General features: G+C 40.7%; 1 protein-coding gene across 1 annotated transcript in view; it reads right to left on the bottom strand.

Annotated features, from left to right (window-relative positions):
- NCKAP1L (NCK associated protein 1 like) overlaps positions 1 to 16,959 on the bottom strand; it is a 158,684-nt gene that overhangs the window by 134,915 nt on the left and 6,810 nt on the right. The window contains exons 2-7 of the mRNA XM_072134686.1: positions 9,521 to 9,631; positions 7,108 to 7,200; positions 4,466 to 4,522; positions 2,546 to 2,688; positions 1,537 to 1,627; positions 764 to 901 (exon numbers count right to left, since the gene is read on the bottom strand). Of these exons, the coding sequence (XP_071990787.1) occupies positions 764 to 901; positions 1,537 to 1,627; positions 2,546 to 2,688; positions 4,466 to 4,522; positions 7,108 to 7,200; positions 9,521 to 9,631 (633 nt within the window). The remainder of the gene's footprint in view (positions 1 to 763; positions 902 to 1,536; positions 1,628 to 2,545; positions 2,689 to 4,465; positions 4,523 to 7,107; positions 7,201 to 9,520; positions 9,632 to 16,959) is intronic.

The following is a 16,959-nucleotide window of genomic DNA, read 5'->3' as shown; positions in this document are numbered from 1 at the left end:
CCCCACAGTGTATAGATTGTGTGCAGCCTGTGTAAAGGTGCCATATGGTGGCATGATCCCATGGGCTGCACACAGCCGAACAGCCGTGTTGGAATTGTATTAACTATTACACAATTCTAAGCATTTCAGCTTTATCATGCTTGAATTTCATGGTAGATTTCCTTTGATTATGGTAATGCACTATAATATAATTTAATTACACTTGCTCACAATATTTGCTATATTGATAATTTCATCCATGGGAATGTAGTATTGAAATGAGGATTGCTTGGGCATAACATATTTGGTATTACTTGGTATATTGATCAAAAAACCTGCTCTCAAAACAGCTCTAAAACATATAAAAAGGAACAATGATCAACTCCTTAAAGGGGTTTTCCAACGGACAAATGTTAGGCCCTATCCATGGCATAGGGCCTAACTTGCTGATCAGTGGGGGTCTTAATGATGAGACCCCCACAAATACCAAAAAACGAGGGGTCCGATGGGGTCCCACGTACCTCCGTCGGACCCCTCGTCGTTCCGTCATAGTAATGGAGCAAAGTCCGACAGAAATGTGTCGCTTGGACCAACTTAAAGGTGCACCAAAAAAAAGTTGGAGCAGTGCAGGGGGCGCCAGATTCATGAAGAATCTGCACCAGAAATGCACAGGACAACTGCACATAATACTGTTTTAAGTATATGTGGGCCACTATCTTTTCTTTTTGTTTCTGCTATGTAAGAACAAGAACATGCACAAAACACTAAACATTTCATAACTTACCGTATCTGAAGTACATGGAGAAATCATTGCAGCAGGATTGCTATAGAGGCTTAATAACTGCGCCCCTCTCCATTGCTCTGCTGACTGAGACCTCCGGCAGAATAAAAAGTGCAGTGACATCAAGGCATCAGTAACAGTCTATGAAAGAGTGGAAAAAACTTCAGGAGATGGCAAAAACATACTACAGAAATTTACAGCTTATAGGATGTTCAATCAAAGGATCTTTCACAGGACATAATGGGGGTCATTTACTAAGGGCCCGATTCGCGTTTTCCCGACATGTTACCAGAATATTTCCGATTTGCGCTGATTTCCCCTGTATTGCCCTGGGATTTTGGTGCACGCGATCGGATTGTGGCGCATCGGTGCTGGCATGCACGCAACGGAAATCGGGGGCGTGGCCGAACGAAAACCCAACGGATTCGGAAAAAACGCCGTATTTAAAAAAAAAAAATCTGTCACAGAGCTTGCACTTACCTTCACTTAGCCCGGATCGGTGAACTCCAGCACGTTCTGATGCTTTTCAGCGCAGCAGCGCCACTTGGTGGACGGCGGAGGAACTACCTTAATGAATCCCGGCTGGACCCGAATCCACCGCAGAGAACGCGCCGCTGGATCGCGAATGGACCGGGTAAGTAAATCTGCCCCTATGTATTTGCTATGGTTCTATTTACAAATTTTATAACATATGGAGCGCGCTTAAAAGAATATTGTGTGTATTGTGTGTTATTCATATGAATAACAATAGGAAAAATATCAATAACTGCACTCACCTTAGTATGAGGTCCAAACTCCTCTCCTAACTTTTTCAGGGGACTGTCATACTCCAATATCATCTGACTAAGGCGAGCAAATGAGGGGTCACTGTAAAGGGAAAGGAATTCTGCAAATCCAGCCACATCAAGTTCTCTCTGGGTACAAGAAATGCTAAGCCATTTTGAACATATCTACACAAAAGGATAACCATTTTTTTTATTGAATAGATTTGTGTATTTTCTGCATAGTGCATCTTCATTCCTTTCATATATGTGTGTATAAAACGATGTTATACGCCTAAACTCTGTATGAGAACAGAATATATGTTGGTCAAATATTACGCTCTTGTAAGTGATTCACTAAGGTCGCCCGTTGTCCACCAGGTGTCGCTGCTGTGCTGAAGTCCGCCGAGGTCCGCTGGAGTTCCCCAACCTATTCCCGGTGCATGTGATTGATTAATTTTGCGACACAATTCATTTTTTAAATTCCGCGGTTTCTCTGAATCCGTCGAGTTTTCCGGCGGCCAAACCCCCCGAACCTCACAAATTGGAGCACATTTACTAAGAATGGCGCTCTGCACTTTTGTTGGACCGCCAACAGGGGAAAAACGGCTTGCACAGGTATTTAAGAAGTGTTTCCGCTGCCATTGTGTCGCACATTGGGACCGAGCACCGTATTGGACTTTCAAATTGTGTTGCACGCCTTATGCACACCTTTAACATAGGGCGTGCAACACAATTTGAAGTCCCACACTTAGTGAATCGCCGCATGCAGCATTATAGAAGGATAATGCACTTTTAGTGAACTCGAGTGACCTTGTAAGTAAATGTGCCTCAATGTATTTATTAGAAATGTGACATTATTTTGTGAAGGTCAGAATATCACAATACTGGGGCACATTTAATAAGAACAGTGCAGTCTGTACTATGTGTAGTTTGCCTGTGTAGTGTGCAGAGTGCGCCAGGTTCAGGATTTCTGGCGAAGTCTGGGGTTGCACCAGAGATGAATTGTAATTGTTGGATTTACCTCTGGCCTTGAAGCATTTCAAAAGCACAGTTATAAAGAGCAATGAGTGTTTTTCTATCTTCAATCCGGGATATTAGAAGAATCACAGAGAAGTATGTCACTATCAGATCAAGATAATTCTTTGTGAAGGTGTAATTTATGTTCTGCAAGATAATAGGAAAATAAATTGAAATAAAACTGAATTTACTTCAGAATGTTAAAGTAAACATATAAATTTTCCCCAAGTTTTTATAGTTTAGGGTCTCAGTGCCGATATCGCTAGCAATCGTTAATACGGTGGGTCAAATGTGTTCCCTCTACGTCTGTTTAGCTCTCCTTAAAGATGTGCAATGAAAACCCTCAGCTCTCAGGCGACCTTAGCAGCCAGAACGAAATCAGTCATAGGGTCATGTCAGAAGTTTTAAGAATAACTTGCACTCCAAGTCGCTATGGCTCCATATTCTATATGCATTATGGTACCTCCAAATAGTGCCACATTCTCCCCAAGAAGTGTTAAGATTGGGTAACACAAAAGACAGGGGATAATGTGCCCTGAGCTTGCCCCAACCTCTGTCCCTTCCTATAGCCCCCCCACGCTAAACCGTGGGCGACTACTTGAAGACTCGAAATACACTGATAAGTGTGGGAAGGGAAACACAAACAGACTGACAAACATAAAACACAAAAGAATGGTAAACTAGCCGGAGTCACAACGAGAAGGTACATCAATAGCAAAATCAGTAGGCAAAGAGTCAAAGTCAAAAACGAGCCGAGGTCAACAACGATACAGATACAGAGCTAGTCAAACCTAATGCTGAGAGCGAGTGGAGAAGGGATTTCAAACACTGGCACAGGTGACTAGTGAAGCTGCAATTTATGCAGCCAGAACTCCACCTCCAGAACCTGATAGGAGCTGGACAGCTTCTGGGAATTAACCCCTCATGGTGCAGAACAACCAGGCACCAAGCAGAGGTACCACAAGTCCCTCTGTCCCAGGCAGCTCTGCTGCGCTCTGGCCTCCTGATATCTCCAGTGGCTGGCTGCGCTGTCTGGCATAGATGTGCGGTACAAACTATGCTGTAAGGGGTGCAGGATATAGCTAGTCAGCACACATGCACACAACCCCCTTTACACTCCTGCACACCCACTTGGTCTGGAGGTGGCATAAAGAGGAAAATAAAAATTCACTTGATAAACCAGCATTACCTACTTTTACCTCTGAGATTGTGATTCTAGCATAGCCTTTATATAGAGGACCAAATCACTGTACTGGTCAAAAAATGTAATTTAGGATAAATTGCTTTGGGGGAGTCTAAGGGCCCCTCAGGGCTCTGCCTCCTTCCATGCCCCCTGACTTATTCCTCCTCTATCCCTGCCATTCAGCCAGTGACATCACCTGGCTCTCTCCAAAGCTTGTGCATGTGTGACTTGAAGCACTTCAGTGGCTATGTCAGAATCATGGTGCCCAGAGGTAAAGGTAATTAACATTGTTTTATCAGTTAGTCAATTTCTAATGATAGATTTATTTCAATGTGGCTCCATCTTTTCGAAATGAAAATTTCAAGCCACTATTGTGCAATAGCCATATCAAGAAAGTGTGTAAATTGAAATTTTAGCTTTCTTGATACAAAATGTATGTGTATTTCAGTAGAGTAGCGAATTTACCATAGTTTCAAAACTAAAGTCTATAAGATTGAGCAGAAATTAGATTCATTTCAGCTCAATCTTACCCACACAGCAAGAGTTGGTGCTGATCATACACTGTGAATATTACCTACACCCTGCAGTTCTATAAATACAACTCAATTTCCTTTTATGCCAAAAAGTAGCAAATAGACTGAGCTTCAATTTATAAAATTGAGACAGTTATCTTAAATTTTCAGCACTCGTATAATCATCCTTAATGATTTCGCTAAGAATACTTGAAAAACTTCAACTTACAATGTCAAAGTAACACTGGCACGCATCAATAGTATTCAGTAACTCATACACATGGTCCTGTATGGAGAGAACAAATGTTATCAGCATTTGCATTCCAAATAGTTCCTTAGGTATCCATTGACTATCATGTGACAAATGATAGCAATTATATAAACAATGGGGCACATTTACTAAGCTCAGTGCAACAGATTCATGAAGAACGGGTGCCAGAAATCCTGAATCTAGCGCCCTCTCCACACTACACAGGCAACAGGCAAACTGCATATAGGGCAGTTTGCTTTGTTCTTAGTAAATGTGCAATGTATTAATGTATCTTCTTTCAGTGTCCCCATGCATATACAGTAGGCATAAAAAAGCAGCAAGTCACAAGGAGCATGTGCTATTCATGCAAGTCAATGGGGGATTTTGGCGCATGCGATCGGATTGTGGCGCATCGGTGCTGGCATGCACGCAACGGAAATCGGGGGGTGTGGCCGAACGAAAACCCGACGGATTCGGAAAAACCGCAGCATTTCAAAAAAAAAAGTGTCGCGGGACTCGCGCTTACCTTCACCAGGAATAGGCCGGTGAACTTCAGTGCATTCCGGCGGGCCTCGGCGGCCTTCAGCGCAGCAGCGACACCTGGTGGACGTCGGAGGAACTACCTTAGTGAATCCCGGCCAGACCCGAATCCACCGCAGAGAACGCACCGCTGGATCGCGAATAGACCAGGTAAGTAAATCTGCCCCAATGTGTGCCCATGTCCCCGGGATCTTCCTTACTCCCCACCCTCAACTTTCAGGACAGCAGATCAAATGATGATTCATTAGTAATGCAACTAATTGTAATTATGATGATTTACACACTGAGCAAATAAAAGGAATTTTCAAGAATATTAAAATATATCTACATATACACAAAATCTACCATTAAGCATTATAAACCAGGAACAATTACTCATAGATCCATGCACTCTCACTGTTATATCTGTTATCCACGGCCTCCTTCCTTCTAACACTAAGTTTTTAAATTATGCTACTGACCCTGAAGGGTGTTACCAGAGCCCCTCCGTGCTGCAGATTTTTAGGCTGTTACATTGTCTTTCCTTCCCCTTGCTTGCTTGGCCCTTCCCTCCTCTGTCTGCTGAAATCTCACACAGTGGGGGGGGGGGATCTTCTGGCTCCTAAATGGCTCCCTATTAAATATATTATAGGGAGCCACAGGCCAGTCAATCACCCCACACCACTCCACTTTTAACCCCATCATATAGGGTTTAAGGGGGAATGGTGAGCTAGTTAGGGGCAGGGTTAAGTGAGCCATCAGCCTGCCTGCCAAAAAAATCTCTTTAATGGTAATAAGTCCAAAGTTATGATCAAGCACATGGTAGGTCATAAGTGGTTTTTAAGTCTGGATTGTAGATTCTCCAAGAGCAATTAAGGCATGTCCACACACTGTGGTGCTCTTAGATCTCTGCGGTGCTTAGATCTCTGAGGTGCTGCCTTTGCTCTGAGTGACTGCTGTAATATTTAAAGGGGTATTTCAGATAAAAGCATAATTCATATTCAAATAGGTCATTAAAATATTAAAAATTTTGCAGAAATAGTTGTTTTAGCGGAAAAATGTTGTGGACATATACTATAATGAAGAAATAAAATGCTACTGGTCCTTTAGTCGTCTCAGTGAGACAATGTGCAGTGATGGAAGTTACACATAACATTACTATAGTAACAGAGCAGGACAGTCTGTTAGATCATCACTGGAAGTTGAGAAATAGAGGGAGGAGTTGTTACTGAGAACTGCGGGATCATGGGGCTGGTAGTATCCTGTGGTGGCCATCTTGGAGATAACTCCACTTACTTTAGACAGCAAACTAATTAAGCACCCTTTAATACATTTTGTTGTATTCATTTATTTATAGCATTATAGATTTTAGTAGCAGACATTCACATTCCCGAAATATCCCTTTAACTAGGATCTAGCTACATCTCATGCCTAAAGCATAAGAGAAATGTTGTTGAACAGCTCCATGCAGAGAGCTAAGAACACATCATTGAGAAGACATGCCTCCATTGCACTTGAATAAGCTAAAATTCTCTAAATTTATTTTCCATAATCCTGCTGCTACTTACAATATACACATAAATACACCGATCTCCAGGTTCCTTAAAACCATAATTTGTGGTTTTGCATGGTAAAAACTAATGACAGATTTCCTGTAACATTATCTTGATTTATTTGAATGAAAAAAATAATCCATAACTAAAAATAGCGCCATTTTTTTTCTAATCTTCTACAACTTTTTTCAGTAACCAAAAAAACTTTGAAATAATGCTGAACATTAACAAACATATGTTTGCTTCTTATATTAAAATAAAGTGGAGAATAAAACTACAAAAAAAACTAATTTCATTGCTGAGAAATAATAAGATTGTAAAATATACAGCATGCGGGGAAGGGATGATCTAGCCAAACACAAGACTGTGCAATAAATACAAATAAACACTACTTCAAAGCTGAACTATTTTTCACATTAATAAATCTGACACAAAGTTGGCAGCCAAGAAACCAAGGACCTTTGTTATGGTAATAGGACTGTAGACTCAACATTAGATTTAAGCTTAATAATAAAAAGACTACCTACATTATTATCAGGCCATACTTACCCTAAATTCCATCACATCCAAAAATGTCAAGTAATAACCAGTCAGGAATTTCACAATCTCATTTTTATCTTTGTGCACTGGTCCGAGATGTTGCTGGAGTCAGAGGAAAAATAGCAATTAATTATTATTGCAGAAAAATATTGTGACCTGGTTTCTCCATTTCCAAAAATGTAACTTACAATACAGGCGGTCCCCTACTTAAGGACACCCGACTTACAGACAACCCATAGTTACAGACGGACCCCTCTGCCCACTGTGACCTCTGGTGAAGCTCTATGGATGCTTTACTATAGTCCCAGACTGCAATGATCAGCTGTAAGATGTCTGTAATGAAGCTTTATTGATAATTCTTGGTCCAATTACACCAAAAATTTTGAAACTCCAATTGTCACTGGGGCAAAAGAGAAGAAATTGTCTAGAACTTCCATTATAAAATATACAGTTTCGACTTACATACAAATTCAACTTAAGAACAAACCTCCAGACCCTATCTTGTATGTAACCCGGGGACTGCCTGTATATCCATCCACCCATCTTAAAGGAAACCTACTACTTTAAAATTGTACTTATAAGCATCAAATACCAGAGCATATCTACCACTTTAAAATTGTACTTAGAAGCATCAAATACCAGGGCATATCTTCATTATTTCCATAAAGCACTGTAATGCTTTTTAACACCTTTTTAATCATTATATTCTAAGCAGCCTCGACACACGGTGATACGCGCTCGGCAAACCATGCGCGCGACAGTGCGTGCATGACGTCACCGGCTCTCTGGCACTTCCTATTCAGGCGCACGCACGGTTCCTTTAAAGGAAATCTACCATTTGATTTCATGCATTATTAACCAAACATACCTTGAGAATGCTGTAGTTACACTGATGCAGAAATATATCTTGTTTAATCCCTGAGCTGAGTGGCTTTGCTGAAAAAAACAATGATAAAATTCAGGATAATGAGGCTCTGTCGCTCCTTTGCCTGGCTCGGTGCTTCTTCTCTTGCACTCCTTCAGAGAATGATGTAATCACTGTGTTGTGCCTGGCAGGCAGAAGTAATCAATCCCAGCTGCTGTGTCATCCAGCTCAGTTAGATTAGTCCTCTCTGGACAGTTAAGGAAGCCCCGTGTTATGTGCTTATGAATGGCAAGCAGCATGTAACCCAGATTTACCAAGCTCCTGAATTTTATAATTGTTTTTACAGCAAAAGCAAAATTGTAGATTTTCTTTAAGTAATAATAAAGATTGATACAATGTGAATTTGTTTATTATAATCAAGGAGTTAAAGCCACTCTCAATTCTGTATTGGGCCCTCAATCTATAAAGCAGTATTTATCTTATCTTTGGCCCAGGTGAAACCACACACCCCTGACATGACCCAAACCTCTTGTACATTATAGGAATTTAGCAGGAGATTTCATTTTTTTAGCCATTAATACTGCAGAGTAAATCCCAGGAGTGTGATTAGAACTACATGTGGTCCCCGACTCAAGGAAGCCGACTTACAGATGACCCTTAGTTATAGACGGGCCTCTCTCCCCACTGTGATCTCTGGTGACGCTCTTTGGAGCCTGGAGGGAATCTGGTAACACCCCCAGAAGCACATATGCTTCATAGAAAAATAAAGTTAATTATATAAGTAAGGTAAAGGAGTAGAGTTCCAAATAAAGGAGATTTGGGGGGACATTTATCATTCTAGTGATAAAAGAATGTAAATTATATTTAGTCAGGACATTTATGTGCGTCTTTTCTTGTTTTTTTTTGTTTTTGGACTTGTTTGATTTATCTTAGAGGTTGATATATCAGGTAGCATAGTCTATGGGATTCATATGACTATGTATAAAAAGTAGCACAAAATTATTAATCTCTTCAGAAACTTTTTCCTACATCTGGTTCATTTTCAACTTTTTAATCTCGATTTGTGCCAAAATTGCGACTACGTTCACATCTGGATTTTAAAGATATATCAGGCGCAACACTGAAAAATATCTTGCGCTGCTAATTTATGCTTGGCGAGTGGAAAAAAAATCTAGCAAAAAAAAGGAAAAAAAAAAAGAGAAAATTCTAAGATAAATGATCCCTTCATGCCCTAGATTGCATCATAAAATTATGTGCACCACAATTACCAAGCGTTTTAGACAGTTTTCAGCCACTTATGTGGTATTTTGGGGTGGTCTTATGGTATAAACTAACATTACAACAGTTTTGATAAATCGGCCTCATATTTCTAATTTTGTTAAGATGTGGTCTTTGTATATAATAAACGAATAATGATTTTTTATTTATTTGCAAACTTCAAAGTGTATATGTACTTCTTATGTTCTAGAGTAAGTCATTTAGGCGAATATGTCTGAGCTTAGGCTGTATTACAATGTTAAATAAAAAAGACAATAGCCAATATCATTAGGTACTTACTGTGCTGCTGCGAACATCAATATTTGGAAACTTCTTGTTGATGTATTTTAATGAAGACTCCATTGACTTATCAGTAAAAAATGGAGGTTTTGTCTTTGCATCTGAACATGTCTAAAAAAGACACAAAATGGGTTAAAGTTTATTCAGATGAAAACTACCTATGTATAATACTGATAAATTCATACTTTATTTATGCCAGAAAAATAATAAGGCCTGTTCCACATTTGCGAGAGTGATGCGATGAACTCACATCACACTCGCAACGTGTGCTGCCTGGATCTCCTGGCCCGAATGCTGCAAACCGGAACTGAACTGACATGCGGGGTTCAATTCTGGTTTGCAGCGTTCAGGCCGGGAGATTGCTGCAAACCAGTGTGGAACGTGGCTAAGATACAAAATATACAAATGAACACCAAAAACCTTTCCTGAACATAAACCAATCCCCTAACCCATGACTGAAAATAACCACAAGCAATGACCCTCTAACAGGACGCAGCCAGTTTATAGCTTAAAAGGGTATTCCCATGAAGACAAAATTCTTAAATATATTCAGGATAACAAAATAACTCATTCTCTAATTCACTGTTATTAACAAAAATGTTCAGAAGCTAAATGAAAGTGTAGATAAACCTGTACCCTGATAATCTAACCACATGGTCAGCTCACAGTATCTCATAGCACAGAGGAATCATGAAGTGTCTCTGCTTATAGAGTCCCCGCCCAGACTCTGGAATCTTACAGTGGCCTATCTAGGGAAGGATAGTACCAAAATAAAACTATAAAGAGTAAAATAAACAATAAAGAGTCAAATTGCAAAGTAAGGGGTTAAAATGACCTTTATTGTGTAAACATCACTAAGGGATTATAATGTGAGAACTTTTTTTCTATATTATAATAGAAACCCCCTATATATCACTTCATCTTCAAAACTGCCTGAGGTAATCAGAAACATCTTTTAGGAAGTTTGCTGACTCTTTAAGATCTTCATAGTAATTAAAACAAATAGGAGGTGGAATTTTGAATGGTCCAATTTTGTCACTAGTAGGCATATTTATCCCTAAAATTTACACATTTACAAAACATAAAAAGAGAAAAGCCTTCTTAAATTTTGTTATGCAATTCCTCGTAAGTAACATGTTTTTTATTTATTTTACAATTACAATTCATTCACTGTTCATTGTGTAGGTTTAATATAGATTTACTCTCATTGTATGGGTCATTATGGATACGGTGATACCTAATATGTATACGTATTGAATGCAACGGGTTTTCAGAGGCATTTTTTATACATTTTTTACCGAATTTTACTTTTATTTAAAAACATTTTTTTTTACTTGTGTCCCACTTTGGTACATGAACAAGCAAACATTTGATTGCTTGTTCATTATAATACTCTGCAATACTGATATTGCAAGGTATTATCACTTACAGACAATTATTATGCACAGCCCTAGGGGAGCCCTTAGCTCAAAACCCAGGGTTGCCGTAGCACCAATTAGAGTCCCCCCCCCCCCCCCCAAAAAAAAAAAAACGTTCAGGTGAGCGCCAATCGAGGATTGATTCAGGATTATATGCACTGCCCTGCTCCCTCACCTCATGTCTCTCTCTACTCTCCCATATAGTATCATAGTATCATAGTATATAAGGCTGGAAGGAGACGCAAGTCCATCAAGTCCAACCTTCAAGAATTAAATAAATGTTTTATCCCCATAACCCGTGATAATTTTGCTCTCCAGAAAGGCATCCATGCCTCTCTTGAACATGTACATAGAGTCGGCCATAACAACCTCCTGCGGCAGAGAGTTCCATAGTCTCACTGCTCTTACAGTAAAGAACCTTTGTCTATGGTGATGGTAAAATCGCCTCTCCTCTAGGCGTAGAGGATGCCCCCTTGTCCTGGTCACAGGCCGAGGTATAAAAAGATCTTTGGAGAGATCCTTGTACTGTCCGTTCAGGTATTTGTACATTGTAATGAGGTCTCCCCTCAGTCGTCTTTTTTCTAAACTGAATAATCCCAAATTTTGTAATCTGTCATTGTATTCTAGTCCCCCCATTCCCCTAATAATCCTGGTTGCTCTCCTCTGCACCCGTTCCAGCTCTACTATATCCTTTTTATATACTGGTGCCCAAAACTGTACACAATATTCCATGTGTGGTCTGACCAGGGATTTGTATAAGGGCAGAACTATGTCTTTATCATGAGAATCTATTCCTCTCTTGATACATCCCATTATTTTATTTGCTTTAGCAGCAGCCGCCTGGCTCTGGTCACTAAAATTAAGTTTACCATCCACCAATACGCCCAAGTCCTTTTCAGCTTCAGTTTTACGAAGTAATTGACCGTTTAGAACATATTTATACTTTTTGTTTCCATGGCCCAAGTGCATAACTTTACATTTATCTACATTAAACCTCATCAACCATTTCTCTGCCCATCCCTCAAGCTTCCACAAATCCCTCTGTAATGCTAAACTATCGACCTCAGTATTTATTACTTTACACAGCTTAGTATCATCTGCAAATATTGAAACTTGACTGTGTAAACCCACTACAAGGTCATTAATAAAAATATTAAAAAGAAGTGGCCCCAATACTGACCCCTGTGGCACTCCACTGGTAACATCAACCCAATCTGAGAATGTGCCATTAATGACCACCCTCTGTTTTCTATCACTAAGCCAATTACTTACCCAGATACACAGATTTTCTCCTATTCCCAGCAGTCTCATTTTATATACCAACCTTTTATGTGGCACGGTGTCAAATGCCTTTGAAAAGTCCAGATATACAACATCCACAGCGTCCCCCAGATCCAGTCTTGAACTTACCTCCTCGTAGAAACCAATCAGATTAGTCTGACAGGACCGATCTCTCATAAACCCATGCTGACGCTGGGTTATAATGTTGTGCACAGTGAGATACTCCAGGATAGCATCTCTAATAAACCCCTCAAATATTTTCCCCACCACAGCAGTTAGACTTACGGGTCTGTAGTTTCCAGGATCGCTATTTGATCCTTTTTTGTATATTGGTATCACATTTGCTATGCGCCATTCCTGTGGAACATAACCAGTCCTCAGTGAATCTTCAAATATTAAAAATAACGGTCTGTCTATCACCGTACATAATTCATGCAGAACCCGGGGGTGTATGCCATCTGGCCCAGGTGATTTATCTATCTTAGTGGTTGCGAGGCGGCGCCGTACCTCTTCCTGGGTTAAACTGTTGACATTATAAAAAGAATTTACATTATTCCTCATTGTGTCTTCCACCAGGGGATTTTCCTGGGTAAAGACAGTTGAGAAGGCGACATTCAGTAGATTGGCCCTTTCCTCATCTCCTTCCACCATGACCCCCATGTTATTTCTAAGGGGACCCACGCTCTCTGTTTTTAGTTTCTTATCATTTATATACTTGAAAAATAATTTGGGATTATTTTTGCTCTCCCTGGCAATATTTCTTTCAGTCTCTATTTTTGCGGCCTTTATCTGTTTTTTACAGGATTTATTTTTCTCTCTATAATCCTGTAATGCCTCATCGCTACCTTCACGTTTTAGCACCTTAAACGCTTTATCTTTCTCGCTTATTGCTTTCCTTACAAGACTAGTTAGCCACATAGGGTTTTTCTTGTTCCTTTTATGCTTTTTCCCATAAGGTATGTGTTTCTCACAGGACTTTTTCAGAATATATGAGAAAAAGTCCCATTTTTGGGGGGGGCTTTTGTCTTTGAGAGCATTATCCCAGTCTATGCCTTTTAGGTCTTCCCTTAGTTGATGAAAATGTGCCCTCCTGAAGTTTAGAGTGTTGGTTGCCCCTTCACTAACGCTCTTAGTAAAGCGTAATACAAAATCAATGATATTATGATCACTATTCCCCAGGTTCCCCCCAACCTGTAGTTTTGATACCCTATCAGGTCTGTTGGTAAGGATAAGGTCCAGCAGTGCCCCCCCTCTTGTTGGCTCCAGGACTAGTTGCGACAGGTAATTGTCTTTTGTTGTTGACAAGAACCTGCTACCTTTGAAGGACCTGCATGTTTCTGCCCCCCAGTCGATATCTGGGTAATTGAAGTCCCCCATGATAAGTACTTCACCTTGCTTTGAAGCCGCATCCATTTCACTTATCAGCATTTCCTCTGCTGCCTCCATTATATTTGGAGCCTTATAACAAACCCCTAGTAATATTTTATTTTTATTTTTCCCTCCTCTTATCTCCACCCATAGGGACTCCACATTTGCGTTACTGATGTCATCTCGCAAGACGGGCTTGAGGCAAGAATTCACATATAAACAAACCCCTCCCCCTTTTTTATTTATACGATCCTTTCTAAAAAGACTATAACCATCTATAGTAACAGCCCAGTCATAGCTACTGTCCAGCCATGTCTCGCTGATACCCACTATATCATATTTCCGTTCCAACATCAAGAGTTCCAGTTCCTCCATTTTGTTTGTGAGGCTTCTGGCATTTGTGTACATACACTTTATATGGTTTTCCCTGTCCGTATTCCTTTTGTCCTTATTCCCCAATCTCATTCCAGCCCCCCTTCCTCCCCCATGGACTACGGCTCTTCCCAGCTCTCTATGTACACCGTCTATTTGCCCTGCACAAGTGTAGTTGCCCTCCCCCCAGGTCTCTAGTTTAAACACTCCTCCAGCCTTCTAGCCATTTTTTCCCCTAAAACAGCGGCCCCCTCCCCATTGAGGTGCAGCCCATCCCTACTATAGAGCCTGTAGCCCACAGAAAAGTCAGCCCAGTTATCCATGAACCCAAACCCCTCCTTTCTACACCAACCTTTGAGCCACTTATTTACCTCCTTGATCTCCCGCTGCCTTTCTGGTGTGGCACGTGGTACAGGCAGTATTTCGGAGAAAATTACCTTTGAGGTCCTTGCCCTGAGCTTATGGCCTAAATCTCTGACATCATTTTTAAGGACCTTCCACCTACCTGTTACTTTGTCATTAGTGCCAATGTGAACCATGACCGCTGGTTCCTCACCAGCCCCTCCCAGTAATCCATCAACCCGATCCGCAACATGCCGAACCCGAGCACCCGGCAAACAACACACTGTTCGGTATGCACGGTCTTTGTGACAGATTGCCCTGTGTGTTCCCCTAATAATGGAATCTCCCACTACCAGCACCTGTCTGACCTTGCCTGTGCTCCCATTACCCTTCTTACTGGAGCACACATTCCCCTGGTTGCTAGCGGCCACATCTTTCTGCAGCATTGCTACCCCAGAGCTGATATCCCCCTCATCCTCCAGCCTGGCAAACTTATTGGGGTGCACCAGATCAGGACTAGACTCTCTACAACTCTTCCCTCTACCCCGCCTTCTACATGTTACCCAACTAGCTGCCCCCTCACTCTGCACCTCCATACTTCCCTCCCCACACCCATCTTCCCCAGAGAGTTTGTGCTCCAGGAGCAGCAAACTTCGTTCCATATTATCAATTGCCCGCAGCCTTGAAACTTGCTCATTTAGATCCAGAATCTGGGCTTCCAGATGAGCAATTTTCACACATCCAACACAGCAGTATTCCCCCTCGAACGGCTGTTCAAGGAAAGCATACATGGCACAGGATGTACACCGTGTAGCAATGCCACTTATGGAGTCCATTATTCTAATGGGGATTACAATAGAATTATGCACAGAAAGAAGAATTTACAGTCAAAGTAACACAGAACACAGCAGTTACCTGCTAAAGCCCCTCAAACTTAAGTCCCTTAAACGTAAGTCACACTTAAGACACTGCACACACTTGGGATCAATGCACACTCGCCGCCAAGCTCATACACTCGCTTTGCTAATGCTTTTTTAAAAGTTATCTGCCACAAAAATCTGCAGAGCTCACTGCACAAGATCTGGCTGCAAACCACCAAACAAACTGACCACAGAAGTATATAAAGGCTGCTAATTAGATAGCCACACCCCACTATTAATTAGGCAGCACCTGTGACTATACTGTCTAGATAAGCAAGGTGAATGCCTCCCTATACCCCCCACACAATATACAGATTATGCAAGTAAAATACCTTCAGATCTACTTGGTTGCAATAAAAATCACACAATGAATATCAGGAAATAAAAAATGTAGATGCACTTATCTATTTGTTGCTGGATCCAAAAAGTATTCCTTCCCTTAAACGTAAGTCACACTTAAGACACTGCACACACTTGGGATCAATGCACACTCGCCGCCAAGCTCATACACTCGCTTTGCTAATGCTTTTTTAAAAGTTATCTGCCACAAAAATCTGCAGAGCTCACTGCACAAGATCTGGCTGCAAACCACCAAACAAACTGACCACAGAAGTATATAAAGGCTGCTAATTAGATAGCCACACCCCACTATTAATTAGGCAGCACCTGTGACTATACTGTCTAGATAAGCAAGGTGAATGCCTCCCTATACCCCCCACACAATATACAGATTATGCAAGTAAAATACCTTCAGATCTACTTGGTTGCAATAAAAATCACACAATGAATATCAGGAAATAAAAAATGTAGATGCACTTATCTATTTGTTGCTGGATCCAAAAAGTATTCCTTCCCTTAAACGTAAGTCACACTTAAGACACTGCACACACTTGGGATCAATGCACACTCGCCGCCAAGCTCATACACTCGCTTTGCTAATGCTTTTTTAAAAGTTATCTGCCACAAAAATCTGCAGAGCTCACTGCACAAGATAGATTGTGAGCCCTCAAGGGCAGGGTCCTCCTTCCAAAATGAAATGGTCCGTCACCTGTCACAGCTTGCATGATGTCCGAATTGCTATTCTGTCAATAAAGTTTGTAATGCATTTGGTGAGTGCTGCTTCATCGCATATATATACTGTATATATAATTTTTTTTTTTTTTTTTATGACTGATTTATTGCTTATAATGTTAGCTGAGCATCGGCAGCCTGAAACTTGTAGCCCATGAGGGATCGTCTTCTGGATAATGACCAGAGTGAGGTAGTGCCAGTTCATTTTCTATTTGTGCTATATGAGGGTTGTTTTGCATGGTGGTTTTTGTTTAAAATTTTGACACAGGAGCCTGAAAAAAACCTATCCTGAAATTATCTGCATCAGAAGGCCAAGGATAAGCTTTGGGTTTTTGTCACCTATGTGCACACAGATTAGCCTCCTACATTACACACTTATAGGGCAGGGTACAATATAGTCACTGTACATCCAAAATCTGCAAGCAGAATAATTATGTGAACCCGGCCTTATCTTTTCTAGCTGTATTTTTCTTGTATGGGCTTGTTTTACATGTTTTTGTAATAACTTTCATGCTTTTTAATTATTTTCAATGTCTCTAGTTTTATGTACCAAACATCTTTCTTTTGTCAGGTCTAGTTTTGGCAAAAGATGACTTAAAGGTGTTGGTCACTTCAAGTTTTCTGTATCTATGATCTATGTGTGGGGGTATTAGGTCACCTCTATACA

Source organism: Engystomops pustulosus, chromosome 2 (assembly GCF_040894005.1).
Source record: "Engystomops pustulosus chromosome 2, aEngPut4.maternal, whole genome shotgun sequence".
NCBI classification, from domain to species: domain Eukaryota; kingdom Metazoa; phylum Chordata; class Amphibia; order Anura; family Leptodactylidae; genus Engystomops; species Engystomops pustulosus.
This window is presented reverse-complemented; position numbering and strand designations above follow the sequence as displayed.